Source organism: Scyliorhinus torazame, chromosome 11, assembly GCF_047496885.1.
Source record: "Scyliorhinus torazame isolate Kashiwa2021f chromosome 11, sScyTor2.1, whole genome shotgun sequence".
Taxonomy (NCBI): Eukaryota; Metazoa; Chordata; class Chondrichthyes; order Carcharhiniformes; family Scyliorhinidae; genus Scyliorhinus; species Scyliorhinus torazame.
In genome coordinates, this window is record NC_092717.1 from 225,584,076 (window position 1) to 225,604,053 (window position 19,978).

General features: G+C 43.7%; 1 protein-coding gene across 5 annotated transcripts in view; it reads right to left on the reverse strand.

The window, feature by feature from the left end:
* The window catches only part of LOC140385819 (piezo-type mechanosensitive ion channel component 2-like), a 1,561,269-nt gene that overhangs the window by 255,720 nt on the left and 1,285,571 nt on the right, over positions 1–19,978 (reverse strand). For all 5 annotated transcript variants that reach the window (XM_072468377.1, XM_072468380.1, XM_072468378.1 and 2 more), the window contains exons 31-32: positions 18,287–18,358; positions 9,482–9,591 (exon numbers count right to left, since the gene is read on the reverse strand). In XM_072468377.1, the coding sequence (XP_072324478.1) occupies positions 9,482–9,591; positions 18,287–18,358 (182 nt within the window). The remainder of the gene's footprint in view (positions 1–9,481; positions 9,592–18,286; positions 18,359–19,978) is intronic.

Below are 19,978 nucleotides of genomic sequence, written 5' to 3' on the forward strand. Positions count from 1 at the left end.
ATTATGGTCTGTATAAATTAAACTTTGTTTACTGTCATTCAGGACATATACTTTAAAGTTCTGAAGGGGTAGCAAGGCTAAGGCTTCCTTTTCAGTGGTGGAATATGTGGTACGGACATATGTGGTTTTTTTGAAAAATATCCCACTGGCTATTCTATTCTTGCGTTGTGGCTTTGCAGTAGTAGTGCCCCTACCCCCAGGTCACTGGCATCTGAGCCCATTTTAAATTGCCGTGGGCAGCACGGTAGCATTGTGGATAGCACAATTGCTTCACAGCTCCAGGGTCCCAGGTTCGATTCTGGCTTGAGTCACTGTCTGTGCGGAGTCTGCACATCCTCCACGTGTGTGCGTGGGTTTCATCCGGGTGCTCCGGTTTCCTCCCACAGTCCAAAGATGTGCAGGTTAGGTGGATTGGCCATGCTAAATTGCCCTTAGTGTCCAAAATTGCCCTTAGTGTTGGGTGGGATTACTGGGTTATGGCGATCGGGTGTTGACCTTGGGTAGGGTGCTCTTTCTAAGAGCCGGTGCAGTCTCGATGGGCTGAATGGCCTCCATCTGCTCTGTAAATTCTATGTTAATGTTAAAATGGTAGGGAAAAGATCCAGGGCGACCAGCACAGTTTATCTTATTAATATGGCCGTCAAGTTCCCAAACTCTACTTCTGTGGATCACAGCATTTCCGCTTGCTTCCGCCATATATCCAACATGCACTGTATTTCAGTCTCTATCTGAGCAAGTCTCCGTGGTTTTAGTTGAGACGGAGTGGCTTTTTTTCTTCAGAGTTTCCTATGTTTACATCATGACTAGTTAATGGAGTGCACCCTGCTGAGTCTCTATCAATTTGTCTAGATTTTTTCAGTATCTTTATTAGATCTTCTCTCTTCTTATGCTGCTGATAGGTATGCATCTTTGATTTTCGAACTCCATCAAAAATCTTCAAATAGTGTCTTGTTTCCACTTTTCTTCAAAATCAAAGTCAACATGCTTCTATTTGTCAGGTTTCTGACTGACCAAACTGGGGATGGCCCCCTGAATGAGTTTCTTCTGCATTTGTCTCTTGGATAATGCAGCCAGTCTTTTCTGATTGTCCAACAAATGTTTATCCAACGTTTGAGGATCTTCTGCAGCCAAACTACAAACAGAATTGTCAATCAATGCTGAGGGAAGTATTTGGTTAATTTTTAGGCAGTAAACACTTTTCAACCTCTCTAGCTTTACATCCTCTCTTTTCTTTCACATGGTGACTTTCAATGAGAAGTAAAGGGTTCAATCTTCACCGAGTTGGTTGGCTTCATATGCACAATTCTTTGTTTTGCAGCTTTAACCTCTTCATCCGAATTTTTGTCATCAAAGCTTTTATTTCCATTTAGGAATACGGATTTAAACAGTTTGTGCTTTCCAGATTTCAACTTTTATTTATTTTCAGATATACCAAGGTGGATGTGTTGAATTGAGGATACATTCTTGCTTGAAATGGTGGTGGCCTCCAATACTTTATACATCACTATCAGAATCAGAGGATAGTACATTGTTGGTTCCATGAATTTTCTGTTTTTATTAACAGGTGTGATTGCAGAATGACTGCATTAATCCACATTCCTCTTCATTTTCCAAAGGAATTGATCACTAATTATTTCATCTCCTTTGCTATTTGCTTCTTTCACCTTGAAGAGGTACTGCGGGCCTTTAAATGGATGTGGGTTAATCAACCGTTTGTTTAGTGTCACTTCACAGTCATTGCTGTTCTCGCCCTAAGTAGCTGTTACCATGCTATTATGTATCTTTTCCTTCAAGACAGACCTGCTCTGGAAAATATTTGAACTGAAAGTGCATGGCAATGATTTTACTGCAAAAGGCTATAACAAGTTACTTTTTGGAAAGTCCAATTCACTTTCTTTATCTGATTTTCTGTCTTTATCCTTAACTTTGGAAGAATTACTTGCCAGTGATCCAAGATCAGTTAGTGACAGGTCTATTTGGTACTGCTATAAAAAGAAGTGCTTATAGACATAAAGTCCATCCATATATACAGGTGAGCCATCGCGACCTCCTCCTGAGATCTCCAGTATTATTGATGCCTTCCCACAGCCAATTCAATTCACTCCACATGATATTAAGAAACGGTTGAACATAATTTATACAGCAAAGAATATTGCCACAATTTTGTGCCTGCGTTTGCAGCAAGCATAAATGGGGACAAGATATCTTGAGACTTGGAAAAAGAGAAACTTGCCGGTGAGATCTTATTTTCTGTTCTTCCTGCCCCTGCCAGTGATGTAACAGGGTTCCTGCCAATGAAGATTGGGATCCTCGTTTAAATACGTCTGATTGATTAGTGTTGTATTCTTTGGGGGTTGTATTTGAATTAATGGTTCATTGTATGTTTTAAAAAGGTAAACTTGAGTTCATCGAATAAACATTTTTTGCTTGAAAAAATACTTTTCCATTTCTGCTGTCCCACAAATGTAGAGTGGGTCGTGTGCTTCCCATACCACAATCTATTAAAAGTTGTGGATCAGGTGAACTCCATGATACACTTTGGGGTTCTCTAAACCCTTTCCCATAACAAATTGTGGGCTCGTCCAGGATAAAAGTCTATCTATTGGATTGGCTCAGTGAACTTAAAGACAGTGAGGGAGGGGTGAGGATATTGTGGTTGCTTTTCAGGTGTGGTATTTTAGTTTAAGTAGGGAGTGTGTTGTGGACAATGGCTCTTTCAGAGGCTCAGATGTTTTTGGGGGTGGAGACGGTCACACGCAGTACCTTACAGACAGAGATTAAAAGCAGACAGTTAGATTTGGCAAAAACATTGCAGTTAACATTATCTGACAAATCGCGAAAAGATGAGGTAATTATGGCGGTGGTTAAGCATTTAAAGTTACCTGAGATACAGTTTGACTCATTGGAAATAGCAATAATTAAGTTGCAAATGAAACAAATGGAACATGAGAAAGAATTAAAGCAGCTTGAGTACGAAAGAGAGAGAGAGGAAAGAGAAAGAGAGAGAAAAAAGAAAAGAGAGAGAGAAAGAGAGAGAGAGGAAAAAGAGAGTGAAGAAAGGAAAACCGAAAGAATAGCCTTAGCAGAACAAAAAGAAAGAGAAAGGGAGATATAGATGAGGGAAAAAGATAAAGAGAGAGAATTTAACTTCAGAAAATGGCCATGAAACATGACAGTCAGTTAAAATTGGCAGACGTAAAGGGAAACGTACAGTTGGTGGATAGTGATGAGGATAGTGAGAAAGAGCGTCATAGTCGAAGGCTTGGTGGGAATCTACTTAAATATGTCCAAGCATTGCCAAGGTTTGACGAGAAGGAGGGAGAAGCCTTTTTCATTTCATTTGAGAAAATAGCTAAACAAATGAAATGGCCACAGGACGTGTGGTATCAGTAATTCAAACAAAGCTGGTAGGTAGGGCTAGTGAAGTGTTTGCATCACTACTGGAGGAGGTATCTGCGACGTATGAGGAGGTGAAAAAATCCATCTTAGGTGCATATGAACTAGTGCCTGAAGCTTACAGACAAACGTTTGGAAATTTAAAGAATGGATTTGGTCAAACATACATGGAGTTTGAAAGGCTCAAACAGAGTAATTTTGATAGGTGGATGAGGGCTTTGAAAATAGACCAAACGTATGAAGCTCTCAGACAGAGAAATTATACTTTTGGAGGAGTTTAAAAATTCAATTTCTGATGTAGTGAGAACTCATGTGGAAGAACAGAGGGTTAAAACTGCGAGATTAGCAGCGGAAATGGAAGATGATTATGAATTAGTTCATAAATCAAAGCTTGGTTTCCGACATCAGTTTCCGTCTGTGAGGGATAGAAACTGGGGACATGAGAAATACTCAAGTGGTAAAGGTAAAGGTGATCTGATGGGAGATAATAAGGAGAGTGTGCCTCAGATTAAAAAAGAAATCCAGGAGGGTGGAAAAGAAATGAAAAATTTCAAATGTTTCCACTGTAATAAATTAGGCCATGTAAAGTCACAGTGTTGGTGGTTGAAGAAAAGCACTGGGAAGGCTGATGTGGTAAAACAGGATAAGACAGTGGGGTTTGTTAAAGTGGTAAAGGAAAGCCCAAGTGAAGCGAAGGAAGTGCAAAAGATTGTACAGCCTGATCAAGAGGTGATTGATAAGAATGTGCCAGAATTCTTTAAAGAATGTACTTGTGTGGGTAAAGTTTACTCATGTGTATCAGGAGGAGCAGGTAAAGAAGTCACAATTTTAAGAGATACGGGAGCTAGTCAATCTTTAATGGTAAGAGATGAGGAGTTATGTAGTTTGGGAAGAATGTTGCCAGAAAAGGTGGTAATATGTGGAATTCAGGGTGAGAGGAGTAGTGTTCAATTATATAAGGTAAGGTTGGAAAATCCAGTGAAGCGTGGTGAAGTGGTAGCAGGAGTAATAGATAAACTATCTTGTCCAGGAATACAGTTTATCTTGGGGATATAGCTGGATCGCAGGTGGGAGTGATGCCTACTGTGGTGGAAATGCCAGTGTAAAATAAGACAACTGAAGTGTTGAAGATTGAATTTCCTGGTATTTTTCCGGACTGTGTAGTAACAGGGTCGCAAAGTCACAGGTTAAGATAAGAGGAGAAATCAAAGAGTGAAGATTAAGTGGAAGTGCAATTATCAGAAACGATTTTTGATCAGATGGTTGAAAAAGAACAAGAACAGGTGGAGGATGAGGCGGATATTGTTAGTTCAGGAAAATTAGTTAAGGTTGGAAAATCCAGTGAAGCGTGGTGAAGTGGTAGTAGGAGTAATAGATAAACTATCTTGTCCAGGAATACAGTTTATCTTGGGGATATAGCTGGATCGCAGGTGGGAGTGATGCCTACTGTGGTGGAAATGCCAGTGTAAAATAAGACAACTGAAGTGTTGAAGATTGAATTTCCTGGTATTTTTCCGGACTGTGTAGTAACAGGGTCGCAAAGTCACAGGTTAAGATAAGAGGAGAAATCAAAGAGTGAAGATTAAGTGGAAGTGCAATTATCAGAAACGATTTTTGATCAGATGGTTGAAAAAGAACAAGAACAGGTGGAGGATGAGGCGGATATTGTTAGTTCAGGAAAATTGGCGGAGTTACAACAGAAAGATATAGAAATAAAACGGATGTATCAGAAAGCATATACGGAAGAGGAATCTGAGTGTACACCAGAATGTTATTACTGTAAAAGTGATGTCTGGATGAAAAAATGGAGACCTTTACATATGCAGGCGGCTGAAAAGTGGACAGAAGTTCATCAAGTAGTATTGCCAGTGGGGTATAGAAAGGAGATGTTACGGGTTGCACATGAGGTACCAGTGGGAACTTACCAGGTGATGCAGGAGGAGGAGGAGGCCTCGGTGGTGGAGTTGAAAGGTAAGTGGGAGGAGGAGTTGGGAGAGAAGGTCGAAGAGGGGACGTGGGCAGATGCCCTAGGGAGGGTGAACTCTTCCTCTTCATGCGCGAGGCTCAGCCTCATACAGTTTAAGGTGCTGCACAGGGCACACATGACCGGGACAAGGATGAGCAGGTTCTTTGGGGGTGAGGACAGGTGTGTTAGTGCTCAGGGAGCCCAGCAAATCACACCCATATGTTCTGGGCATGCCCAGCGCTGGAGGAATTTTGGAAGGGCGTAGCGAGGACGGTGTCGAGGGTGGTAGGATCCAGGGACAAACCGGGCTGGGGGCTCGCATTATTTGGGGTGGCAGAGGAACCGGGAGTGCAGGAGGCGAAAGAGGCCGGAATTCTGGCCTTTGCGTCCCTGGTAGCCCGGCGAAGGATTCTCCTTCAGTGGAAAGATACAAGGCCCCCAAGCGTGGAACCCTGGATCAGCGATATGGCAGGGTTCATTAAATTAGAGAGGGTGAAATTCGCCTTGAGAGGGTCGGTACAAGGGTTCTTTAGGCAGTGGCAACCGTTCTTAGACTTTCTGGCAGAACGATAGACATTGGTCAATGGCAGCAGCAGCTCGGGGGGGGGGGGGTTGGGGGGGGGGGTTTACTTTATTTTTGTTTATGTTATTTACACCGGAAGGGTCTGAGGGGGTGTATACACCTGTTGTCTTAAGTCGGGGTGTTAATGTTAATTTATTATTTATGAACAGGGGGGAGGGGTTTGGGGGGTTGCTTTTTTAGATTGTGTTTTGTACTTAACCCTGTTGGGTTCTTTTTTCTTTCTCATTTTGTTATTGATATTTTATGAAAACCTTTAATAAATTTTTATTTTTTATTTTTTAAATGAGGTACCAGTGGGAGGTCATTTGGGAATAAGGAAAACTCAAGCTAAAATCCAAATTATTGGCCTGGACTACATAAAGATGTAGTTAAATTTTGTCAATCATGTCACACATGTCAAGTGATAGGGAAACCTCAAGCAGTGATAAAGCCAGCGCCCTTAATACCTATTCCAGCATTTGAGGAACCTTTTACAAGGGTCCTAATTGATTGCGTAGGACCGCTTCTTAAAACAAAAAGTGGGAATCAATGTCTTTTGACTATAATGAATGTGTCTACTAGGTTTCCAGAGGCCATTCCAGTACGTAATATTACAACTCAAAAGATTGTGGAGGAGTTACTTAAATTCTTAACTAGATATGGACTACCCACAGAAATACAATCGGATCAAGGATCAAATTTTACCTCCAGGTTATTCCAGGAAGTTATGGATAGCTTAGGAATAAAACAATTTAAATCAACTGCGTACCATTCGGAATCGCAGGGAAGCTGGCATCAGACATTAAAGACAATGTTGAGAGCTTATTGTCACGATTATCCAGAGGATTGGGATAAAGGAATTCCATTTGTACTGTTTGTAATTAGGGATGATCGTAATGAGTCAACCAAATTTAGTCCTTTTGAACTAATTTTTGGTCATGAGGTAAGAGGACCACTTAAATTGATTAAGGAAAAATTGGTGAGTGAGAAATCAGAAATTACATTATTGAATTACCTGTCAAATTTTAGGGAATGATTAAATAGAGCAGGTGAATTGGCCAGACAACGTTTAAAAGTTGCACAAAATGGGATGAAACAGGTAGCGGACAAGAAATCCAATGTTCGTAGTTTTGCCATTGGAGATAAAGTTTTAGTGTTGTTACCAGTGGTAGGTGAGCCTTTAAAAGCTAGGTTTTGTGGACCTTATCAGATTGAAAGGAAATTAAGTGAGGTGAATTATGTGGTAAAAACACCAGATAGAAGGAAGACTCACCGAGTGTGTCATGTGAATATGCTTCAAAGGTACTTTGAAAGGGAAGGAGAAAACAAGGAGGTTTTAATGATTCTAACTCAAAGTGACGAACCAAATCCAGATGACTGTGAATTTGACATACCTCAAATGAAATTGGAAAATGAGGACATTCTTAAAAATTGGGATAAGTTGTTGTGTTAACTTCCAGAGGAAAAACAAACTGACCTGATAGAACTTTTAACATCACGTGGGCATATTTGTGGAGATAAATTGGGATGTACTAAAATGGCTATTCATGATGTAGATATGGGAAATGCTGTTTCGATCAAACAATATCCATACAGACTTAACCCTTTAAAATTGGCACAGGTTAACAAAGAGATTGAGAGTGTGCTTAAAAATGGCATAACTGAAGTGGGTTGAAACCAATGCAGCTCACCAATAGTGATGGCACCTAAACCAGATGATACCCAACGGTTGTGTTTGGCTATAGAAAGGTTAATGCAGTTACAAGGACGGACTCTTATCCTATCCCACGCTTGAGGATTGAATTGCGAAAGTGGGACAATCAGCTTTTATTTCCAAATTGGATTTACTTAAAGGTTACTGGCAGGTACCTTTATCCGAAAGGGCGAAGGAGATTTCAGCTTTTGTGAGTCCAGATGGTATATACCAATTCAAAGTTATGCCATTTGGCATGAAAAACGCCCCAGCCACATTTCAACGGTTAACTAACAAAGTCATTTCAGGATTACCCAATTGTGCGGTATACATCGATGATCTGGTAATTTGCAGCCAGACATGTAAAGAACATTTAAAACATCTGATGGAGTTATTTGAGCGACTTCAGGAGGCGGGTTTGCTGATAAACCGAGCCAAAAGGTGAATTTGGAAAAGCCCAAGTCACTTTCCTTGAGGAGTTTTCGATACCTTCAATACAAAGGGAAATAATGCAATTTCCTGGCATGAGTGGATTTGATCGAACATTTGTGCAAAGGTTTTGTAGCGTGATTGCTCCACTGATGGACTTGCTGAAGAAACGTCGAAAATTTCAGTGGACAGCGGCCTTTCAACAGGCATTTGATCGCCTGAAAGCTGTGATAACCAATGCTCCTGTGTTGGAGAATTACAAGGGACTCTGTGATCAGATTGAACTAAAGTATCTGACTTTAAAGAGAAATGCTGAGGCGTAGAGAAATGGACGGATCGTGCAGAGACCTTCTTGTTGGAGGAAGAAGAATAAAAAAAAATGGACTATATTATTATACCTGATAGCCTGTGTTGTTTTTCGAAACAAAAAAGTATATTTATGTGTGCATTTCTTAAAGGATAGTGAAAAATGAAACCATCTTGAAGTTGATGGTTTATTTTTTTTCCTTGGGGGGAGGTGTCATGTGAGAGTACCTTTAAGAAATGGGTGTTTGTAAAATGGTGTGTATATAAATATCTGTAGTGAGAGTACGTTAAAGAAATGGGTGTTTACTATTGCAGTGATGTCAGAGAGTGGGTGGAGCTGGGCTGTCTGTCAGTTTTTTACTTTCGTTTTTGAGCAGGCTGCAGGGTGTGTTTTAGTTTCATTTTCAGTGTTGGAGCTGAAGCCAGACGAAGCAGGTGTACTGCTGTTCTCTCTGCCATCAAAAGAGTATCTCTTAATCATTTGAATTCATAATTATAAATGTTTTCAGTAGTGACTTTAACCTGATGTGCTTCTGATAAAGGTTTTGTTTTTAAGCCGTATGGATGTTAAAAGGAAAGCTTAAAGGATCACTTAGTGCTGTATTCTTTGGGGGTTGTCTTTGAATTAATGGTTGCTAAGATGTTGACTGTATGTTTTAAAAAGGTTAACTTGAGTTCATAGAACAAACATTGTTTTGCTTTAAAAAAATACTTTTCCATTTCTGGAATGGAATGTGCTCCCCATACCACAATCTATTAAAAGTTGTGGGTCAAGTGAACTCCATGATATACTTTGGGGTTCTCTAAACCCTGGCCCTTAACAATTATAAACACCTCAAAATCTTGGAAATAAACTTTTGATCGGTCAACATCTGAAAGACAAAAGATTGTTTTAGGTGTGATTCTTAACACCCCTGTTAGAACTGACAGAGTCTTATCCAAAACATTAACCTATGTTTTAGATGCTAAATTAACCTTTGCGTTGACAGCTTTTATTTCCATCAACTGATGGAATATTTTAGCTCTTATTTACTGCATGCACTTAATTTTGAGGATGTTCAATGTTTTTCAATTTTGGTTCTACAAATGTTATTAAAGGATAAACTAGAACAGCATTCCAAAATAGTACCTGGAAACCTGATTTTTTGGGTTCTTCTTCTTCTTCCTCTTCTTTTAGTTCTTCTTCATTCTCCTCCTCGCTGTCTGTCTCAAAGAGATAGTAATCTCCACTTCGTACCACTAAGCAGGAGAAGATAACATTACTAGTAAAATGAAAGGTGAAACAATGCAAAATATGGACTTCTAAATGCATCTTCAGTTACTTTTATTAAAATATATTTTTTAATCATTTAATTCCATTTTACTAGCTGGCATTAATAAAACAAATGATAAATTATAGATTGAACCATGTCAATAATGTAGTAGAGAGCAGAGTGTAAAGAATGTACAGCACTAAACTACCCAAATGGTTACCTGAATGTCAACATCCAACTCAAGGGAATGCACAAGAAAATCAAGAAGAGGAGGTAGCCAGGATAACAGAGTTTAACGAGGAATTAGTAGCAGAATGCAGAACATCAAAAAGGATGGCTATAGTTGAAAAATGTGAAGAAAGGCGGAGAGACAGAGAATAAATATTGCAAAGACTGGCAATATTTCTGTGCAAGTACTGTGAATAAGAAAATAAGAAGTTGAGGCTGAGGCTCATGGAAATATAACTTTTAGTTTTATATTTCTGAATTTTAGTTTTAAATAATGCATGCAGAAACATGCATTTCAATAGAAATAAAATGATATAAAATCTGTCCAACTAATGACATAAAATGACACAGCATTTCAGTATAACATAATACATAACAAGCTTTTTTTGTAAGTTTCAAGTTTTCAGATTTACATTTGACTGGGTGTAAACATATAAACAAAGAAAACCTGGATCTATGCCAAATGAAATAAAAGAAATTAAGAACAGTGTACTCTTTTCAATCAGTAAAAATAATAGTTATCATCTTATTGTCAAAGTTATGCATCAATTACAAGTATCCTTTTGAAATGTATATAGGCTATAAACCCTTATAAAACATTATAACCTTTACAAAAATCTCATAATTTAAAAAAACTGTCATTAACTTCAGATGTTTTTTCTATCTATTTATATTTATAACTTGATTGGAAATATTACTGGGATGACAGAATGAGGGAGTTGAAAGCTGAAATACCAGAGATTTTCGATCTTGTGCACAAGGCATAAGAATGTTGTTGGAACATTTATAAAGAAGGTTTTATGGTTTCACCTCAACTTGTACCCACTGTGGTGTTGGGTGCTCTGAGGTACAGATGAACCAACACGGTTGCGATTGGTACAACGCAGTTTTATTCCAACTTGTTATTTACAGATCTGTCTTGGTACTCAGCATGTGGTGACTGTGTGAGTGTCTTGTTAATCAGGTCCTGTCCTTGTCCTGTCTCCAGGTGGACTGTCCACCAGGTGTCGTGTTTCTTGTCTTATACTGTGTCTGCCCTTGTCTGTGATTGGCTGTCGTGTTATGTGTGCTAATTGGCCTGTTGGTCTGTCTAACATGATGTGTGTGTTTGAATATCATGACATCCCCCCTTTTTTACAAGATTATGTGCCTACGTGGTTATAAATATGAATGTGGCGAATAAGACCCGAGAGTAAGGAGAGGGTTCCTGGAACGCAGTAGGGACCGAGGAGGGTTGGCGCTGCCAAACCTGGGGAGCTACTACTGGGCAGCAAATGTGGCGATGATCCGTAAGTGGGTTATGGAGGGAGAGGGGGCGGCATGGAAGAGGATGGAGATGGCGTCCTGTAAAGGAACGAGCCTGGGGGCGTTGGTGACGGCACCGCTGCCGCTCTCGCCGACAAAGTATACCACGAGCCCGGTGGTGGCGGCAACGCTAAGGATCTGGGGCCAGTGGAGACGGCACCGGGGTGCAATGGGAGCATCGGTGTGGTCCCCGATCAGGGGTAATGACCGGTTTGTCCCGGGGAAGTTGGACGGGGGGGTTCCAGAGCTGGCATCGGGCGGGGATTGGAAGAATGGGGGACCTGTTCATCGACGGGACGTTTGCGAGCCTCGGGGCACTGGAGAAGAAGTTCGAGTTACCCCCGGGAAATGCCTTTAGATATATGCAGATGAGGGCTTTTGTGAGGCGACAGGTGAGGGAATTCCTGTTGCTCCCGGCACAAGAAGTTCAAGATAGGGTGATCTCGGGTGTATGGGTCGGGGAGGGCAAGGTGTCGGAAATACACCAGGAGTTGAAAGAAGAGGGGGAAGCGCTGGTAGAAGAGTTGAAGGGTAAATGGGAGGAGGAGCTGGGGGAGGAGATCGAGGAAGGTCTGTGGGCTGATGCCCTAGGTAGGGTTAATTCCTCCTCCTCATGTGCCAGGCTCAGCCTGATACAATTTAAGGTGGTCCACAGAGCGCACTTGACGGGGGCGAGGTTGAGTAGGTTCTTTGGGGTAGAGGACAGATGTGGAAGGTGCTCAGGGAGCCCAGCGAACCATGTCCATCTGTTTTGGTCATGTCCGGCACTGGAGGGGTTCTGGAGAGGAGTGGCGGGAGCAATATCTCAGGTGGTGAAAGTCCGGGTCAAGCCAAGCTGGGGGCTAGCAATATTTGGAGTAGTGGACGAACCGGGAGTGCAGGAGGCGAAAGAGGCCGGCATTCTGGCCTTTGCGTCCCTAGTAGCCCGGCGAAGGATCTTGCTAATGTGGAAGGAGGCGAAGCCCCCCAACCTGGAGGCCTGGATAAATGATATGGCTGGGTTCATAAAGTTGGAGAGGATTAAGTTCGCCTTGAGAGGGTCTGCGCAGGGGTTCTACAGGCGGTGGCAACTGTTCCTAGACTATCTCGCGGAGCTTTAGAGGAAGGTCGGTCAGCAGCAGCAGCAACCTTGGGGGGGGGGGGGGGGGGGTGTGTGGAGGGGACGTCCTGGGAGGGGGGGAGGCGGGGGGGGGGGGGAAAGGGGGGACTGCCTGGGAGGGTGGATGAGCAAGAGATAACATGAAGGGTTGGGGAAACTGGCACGTACGGGTGAGGGCCAGTGTACAAAGCATTATGCCATGTATATATCTTGCTCTGCGCGATTTCTCGTTTTCTTTGTTACGAGGGGGGTGGGGGTTATTGTTTGTAAGGGAGAAAAATTGTGTTAAAAAACTTTAATAAATATATTAAAAAATATATATATATGAATGTATCCTGAGTGCAGCTAAAGGTGTGTGTGCGTGATATTTATAGCATGTACATGTGGCGTAACTATATACATGGGGCGATATCAGGTGTGGCATGCTAACGAGGTTGTACCATAACAAAAGAAGAAAAACTTTGAAGTGTGGTCCGGTCAAACGAGATCTGGAACGATAAAACAGTAACATGTTACAATACAATAGTTGCTAAACTTTGACGTGTGAACAGTCTCATAAGTCCAGTCTAGTAGGTGGGCGACAAATTCGGGTTGACCGCCTCAAGGGTGGGTCGAGAACCACCGGCTGAGGTGCGAGCCTGGCCACGGGTGGCGACAGAAGTGGCATGGTATATGGCAGCTCCACGAAGTCACTATCAGGAACCATTGGAGGACACGGCGTCTGTGTGTGGTTCCGTTGCGAGCGTGGAAGTAGGCGAAGGGCTCGCCGATTGCGCCTACGCACCGATCCATCCGTCATGCGTACCAGGAACGAGGTGGAGTCTTTTTCTTTTTATGTTTGTGGTGGTGATGTCGGATGGCATCTTGTAGCTGATGGGTCGTTGACATTGAAGAGGTACCATCAACAATATCATTCAAGGTCATGGGTGTGCCAGATGTTGAAGTCGGATGAGACTGTGCATACTGGTTCTGGCCACATGCTGTGCTGGAAGGGTGATTCTGCTGAGAAGCGTTGAAGCATGTCGCTTTGGAGACAGAATTGCTGCTCGCATCAATGTCTGGTGATGGTGTGAAACTAGAACCTTGCATCTGATAGGAATATGCTATCTGGCCAGGCTGTGGTGCAGCAAATCCTGGGCAGTAACTAAGGCATCCAGTCTGTAGTGCAGATTGCGCTGGCGGTAGTCCTCCTTCGGTCTTGATTCCATTAGTGGGCAATCCGTAGTGCTGGCCTGTTTGAGAATATGCTGTATAGACTGCTGGCTGCTGCAGGCTTGAACACTGGGTTTGTCCAGCATGAGCTGTCATTGGCCGCACTGTCGGTGTGGAACAAATGTGTGGACATAGCTGTGGTGAAAATTGGTGTATTCCTCTTGGACTGTAGCTGCTGCTTGTTATTGCTGACCCAGTGTGATTGTCACGTGATCCATCTCCTGTTGTTGTGGCATCTGCTGTCACCCTGAGCATGCCATCACTGAGGTTGCAACACTGCCTGTCTGGAGTAAAGTCTGGCTTACGTGAATCAGAGTCGGCGTTTGGTTGCTCCCCATCTGGAGTCTGGTCTGTTTTTTGTTGATGCTCCCCGTCCGGAGTCTTAGCAGGTTCACTGGAGTCAGCTGAGATTTCTTGAAGCTGCACTTCTGGAGTCGGAACATGCAGGAATGCATTGACTAGTGGAGAGGTTCGAGCAATTGAGGGTGGAAGTAGTGTGGTGTCACCGTAGTCACCAGTGGTCTCACCGTGATCGTCGAGTGCCTCTGTACGCACTAGCTGAGGTCTGTCACTTTGCACCTTTTGCATGGGAAGTGGGATGCTGTCGTCACTCGTTTCACATACCATGGGTAGATCTTCAGTAGCTGCTTGCTGTTCACTAGGGTTGGGTAAATTGTCAGAGTTTTCATCTGGTGGTTCAAACCATGTCGGTGGACTGTCATTTGGGCTTTTCTTCTTTGGAATTTTAAATCTTCCCCCAGACATTGCAGAACCTTGTTCATTACCCTCAATTTCTCCCATATGTAGGGCATCAAATGTTGGATCCAATGTTTCTTTCAACATTGTACTAGTTTCCAAAGAACAGTCCGTTTCAATTTTCTTCTCAGTTACTTCATATGTGCCTTTGTCTAATGTACATGCCTTCATAGTCTCTGGGTCTGATTTTGCTGGGACTGGCATAGTCACAGTCTCTCTTTTACTGTTCTCAATTGCCCACATTCTACTCCCCAGACATAACTGCTTAATCTCTGGAGTTAATGTGGTACAATGGATAATCGGGTCGACCTTATCTGCATCTTCACCATCACTGGAAAGCACAATTGGTTCACTTGAAACTGCTGCGGGTTTTAAGTGCTTTATCTGGCTACTCGATGTCAGTGTCCTCAGGATTCTTGCTCCAATGTTCTGCTCATTTATCAGTGGAGTGTGCATAGGTTCAATGCGATTAATATTCCCATCAGGGTTTGAAGAGTCATTACTGACTAACTGCTGGTCTCTGAAGTTGGGACTTTGCGGTTTTGTGTTGAAGGGAGACAGTTGTCCCTGCTGTAGATATGATTCAGGTTGTGTTATTTCCATTAAATGAGGATCAATGTCTTGTCCATTTTTTCGATCCGTACTAAAGCAATGGCAATTTTCAGTCTGCTCCTTGCAAGTTAGACATACAAGTAATTTCTTTAGCAAATCCTCAGCATCCTTCTGTGACTGTGCAGCATTATTAATATCTCTTCGGCTATAATGATCCTGAAGGTCAGCGCATAATCCTTTTTTCTTCGGGCTTGGAAGAGGCGGTTCCTTCGGCTTGTCTTCATTTGGGCTTGAACAGTCATCAGCGCTGTGCCCTTCATTGTAGCATGATAGACCGTCATGGTCGTCCTGCTGTGCACTGGAGCGTGGTGGACTGTTATAGCCTTCTGCTGTTTACGTGTGCATGGCAGACTTGTATCATCTGCCGCTAGTTGGTCAGAGGAGGTTGCTAGACCCTCATGGTCTTGTTCCTGTAAGGACTGCGCATTGGAGTCTTGCGTTGCTTCCCTCGTAGGGTCGGGAACCCTGAGCGGGGCATGGACCACGCTCTGTGTGGCAGCAGGCCGCTCTCTGTGGGCTTGTACCGCTTTCTGTCTCCTAATTTCAGGCTGCAGCATCATCCTGCACTGATGAGTTGGGACGTCGTATCTGCTGGGTTGAAGATCCTCAGATCCGAAAAGTGAATCCGCATCTGCGTCGGATGCAATGCGGGGGTCGCCAATGTGCAACCTGAAAGGTTCGTCCGGGTCGTAGCCGTCTAGGACCATGGAGCTGTCATTGGGCTAGCGAGGTCCGGAAAAAATGTAAAGATCGGTATCGAAGTATTCGAGGTCGGAATCATCGGTTTGTGCATAGGTAACTGCTTGTTGCAGGGTTCTTCGGAGGTTAAATTCATTTCCTGGTTCAATTTGAGGCATTGTGCTGTCATTCCAGGTGAAGGAAGGTTGTTTTACAGTTTTAAAAGATTTTTTCTTTGATTTGGGATGTTTCCCCTTTAAATTGGATTTGGGACGTTTCCCCTTTAAATTGGTGCGGTCTGGGGCCTCTGACGTCATGATGCGCTTGACGTAGCACATAGGAAGCGATTGCGCATGCGCAGATCGTTGTTCCTTTACCGATGGCCGTTTTCTTGATTGCGCATGCACGGCGTCTCGCGCATGCGCAAACGAACCTTCCGGTTCTGCGCACATCTCGCGCAACTGCGCTAATGTAATCCCTTTAGCAAGATGGCCGCCGACCTCGACCCAACAAATCGCTCTCTGGTCTGGGATTTCGGCCTCGAGGTGAGTACTGCCGCTTTTCTTACCTTTCCTTGCCGATTGGAGTGTGTTTTCCTCACAGTATTTGGCGAATTTGTCCAGGACTGCCTGGAAATCGTACCTGTTTTGCCCCTTGGAGAACTTGAATTTTAAAAAGATTTCTTCTGCTCTTGCACCGGCGATGGTGAGGAGAAACTCTATTTTTTCATCATCGGCCAGGTCTTTAAGTTCGGCTGCCACCAGGAAGAATTCAAACGTTTGCCGGAATCGCTGCCAGTTTTCGCGGAGATCGCCATGGCACTGGAGCGGCTGCGGAATCGGGAGCCCGTACATCTTGCCTGGGTATTGCTGGTTGTCTCTGTACACTGAGGTATGGCGGCAGGTATCGATCCACTCACTGGTATCATGTGGTGTTGGGTGCTCTGAGGTACAGATGTACCAACACGGTTGCGATTGGTACAACGCAGTTTTATTCCAACTTGTTATTTCCAGATCTGTCTTGGTACTCAGCACGTGGTGACTGTGTGAGTGTCTTGTTAATCAGGTCCTGTCCATGTCCTGTCTCCAGATGGACTGTCCATCAGGTGTCGTGTTTCTTGTCTTATACTGTGTCTGCCCTTGTCTGTGATTGGCTGTCGTGTTATGTGTGCTAATTGGTCTGTTGGTCTGTCTATCATGATGTGTGTGTTTGAATATCATGACATCCCCCCTTTTTTACAAGATTATGTGCCTACGTGGTTATAAATATGAATGTGGCGAATAAGACCCCGAGAGTAAGGAGAGGGTTCCTGGAACACAGTAGGGACCGAGGAGAGTTGGCGCTGCCAAACCTGGGGAGCTACTACTGGGCAGCAAATGTGGCGATGATCCGTAAGTGGGTTATGGAGGGAGAGGGGGTGGCATGGAAGAGGATGGAGATGGCGTCCTGTAAAGGAACGAGCCTGGGGGCGTTGGTGAGGGCACCGCTGCCACTCTCGCCGACAAAGTATACCACGAGCCCGGTGGTGGCGGCAACGCTAAGGATCTGTGCTAATTGGTCTGTTGGTCAGTCTATCGTGATGTGTGTGTTTGAATATCATGACACCCCCAATGACTGTAATTTGTTTTCCTGATAAGGAACTCAGTAACTTACCCAAACCACTACCTTAAAAGAGGTTAAATTGAATCAATCTTAACATCAATAAATAGACAGAAAAAAATGAAACAGTGGTCAAAATTAATGACAATTCTTTGTGAAAATGAAGCAGTCATAAAATGGTCCTGACGGATTCACACACTGAAAATTCACAGCATCCCGGAACTGACCTTAGCCTCCGAAGTAACCAATTAGTTTGGTATCACACATGTAACAGATACCTAATTTCCTTGAATAGATCAAAAATTCACTACTTTCATGCCTCAGAGCCATAAAGGTAAAGGCCAACCCAAAAATATAAATAATGAAGCAACGGCTGTTTGATTGAGACAAACAGCTGCAAGTAATGATTTCTTGCAGTCTGGCGGAACAGCATTGTTGTCTTTCCTGTGTATATTAATGTATTTAAAACAATACTAATTAACACGGGTGGTTTTACAGATCAGAAAACAACATCAATGCAACTAAAAAACTGTGTTCTTCAGTAATCAGCCATTGATTTATCAGTTTCTATATAGTGTTCACAACAGATAAATAGATGGCACAAAGGTAGCACACACATTGGCTTTCATCTAATCATTTGTGCACGTGGTCTACTCCTCTTAACCTGAAGTTGCTTAATGCAAATAATCAGCTAACTTGAAATGAAATCAGAAAATCCTTGTTGTGCTGAATTATTCAAATTGCTTAATTCCAAATACTGGATAATTCTAAATTTGTCAGGTAAAGAATGACTTCAAATTAATAGGTGTAGACAGCATTTGATATTTGAAGCACGGTGCACTGCAAAATGGTTAGATGATTATGTTTAACATACTGTAATTGCACAGTTAATTATGCATTCAAGATGGATCCTTACAGTCATGGTGAGTTAGTGCAGAACGACCTTCTTGCATAATAGATTGGCACACAACCAACCTTGGTTGAAACTGAGCATAAAGCCCGTCAAAATAATAACAAGGGGGCTAAAATAAATTCATGCTTTAAATCAAATGAGAATAGGCAATGTTTTTTAAAAACATGTTTTACTTGTTAACTTTTGTTGAAGAATAAAATAAAAAATACAATTGTCTATTCAAGGAAATTTGGTACATGATTAGCACATATAACTAACAGATGATTGAGGCAAACCTACTAGAAGCATGGTCAACCCAGGGCCGCCACCACTGCTTTTTTTTGCCCTTGGCTTTGTCTTTCTCTGGTTCTCCTAAAATAAAATAGGTCCAAATATTAATTATGGAAAACAAAATCAAAATAATCAGGTGGGCATGTCAGCGGAGTTTCAATTTAAGAGGATTACAAATGGAGTAACATGTTAATGAGAGCTTTATACAAGAAATAAATAATACTTCACTAAAATATAGGCACCTATTTTAATTATTACATTTTCTCTCATAAAATAATCTTCTTAATATATGAATTAGTTTCCAATGCTTTTTAAGGCTTTATCCCAACCTCTCAACAGTAATACTTGCTCTCAAAATAACTGGTGAAGATGCCACCTTCTTCTGATTTTTTATTTTATTTATACTGCGAGCAGCAAGCAGCCAATTGAGAGCACTCATCATACTCCATCTAGAATTATCCAGACAGCATACGACCCATCTGCTGTGGCCTTTGTCTGTTGGATGGAGGCCATTGGGGCCACTGATGCCTCCTTTAATTGACCCAGTTACAATTTCAGAGGGTCGCAGCTGAGGTTTCCCATCTGCAATGCTGTTTGGCAGCAGTTGCCACATTCTATTTTTGACTAGTGTTTTGCCTCCAATTTGAGACACCCTTACAATTGTTCATCTACTACAGCAGCCCCATCTGCTGATCTTCCAGCGCTGGAATGTCTCGTAATTGCTCCCTGCCCACTGTCCTTAATTGGATGGGACTTCAAGAACGGGATTCTCCGATATTGAGGCAGAGTGTCTGCGCCATCGTGAACGGCGTCGCGTTTCATGACGGCGCGAAACGGCCGCGGGCTCGATCAATTCAGGCCCCGAAAAGGGCCAGCAACGGTGCCGCGAGAAGCGCGGTGGGCGGGGCACCAGAGCAGCGGCGACATCGTGCGACGCCCGGCTGACGCCGCGCCGAGCAATTTAAAGTGCGCGATCCGCGCACAGCACCCGAAGGATAGAGATGGCTGAGCCCCACTGTGCCGCTCCCATCTTCCGAGACAGTGATCTAGAGACTCTATTGGATGCAGAAGAAGAGCGCAGGGCCAACCTGTGCCCAAGGCATGGGCACTGGCACCCATCCAGCACTGTGAAGCACGGCTGGTGTGAAGTGGGCACCGTGGTTAGCGCTGTGGGGCACACCCCCCCGCTCTGGAGACCAGTGCCGGAAGAAGCTCCACGACCTCACGAGGGCTGTGAGGGTGAGTACCCCGAGAGTTCCCCGGGTCACACCCAACCTCTCCCTCCCCCCCACCATGTTCCGTGGGAACCCCCCCCTCCCCACCCATGCAGGAGGGGGGGCACCACGTTGCATCCGACCCACATGGGCAACGCACCCCGCTTGAGAGCAGCCATGGCATGGTGCCCAGTGTCCCCCACCCAGTCATAATGTTGCCAACATCTGCGTGTCTTGATGCTGACTGTGATGCTTCCCACCCCCCCACCGCAGGACAAGACAGCTCACAACCACCGTGAGCGTACAAGAACCGGAGGGGGATCACCTGAGCTGCACCCCCTCACCGTCCATCAGCAGAGGGCTCTGGACCTCACTGGGGGAGCCACCACCCGGGAGGTCGCACCATGCCAGAACGGTGGCAGAGGACCAAGTGAGAGTCCCCTGCCTGGCTACACTCCCGAAGCCCGTCACCTCCCCCCCCCCTCTC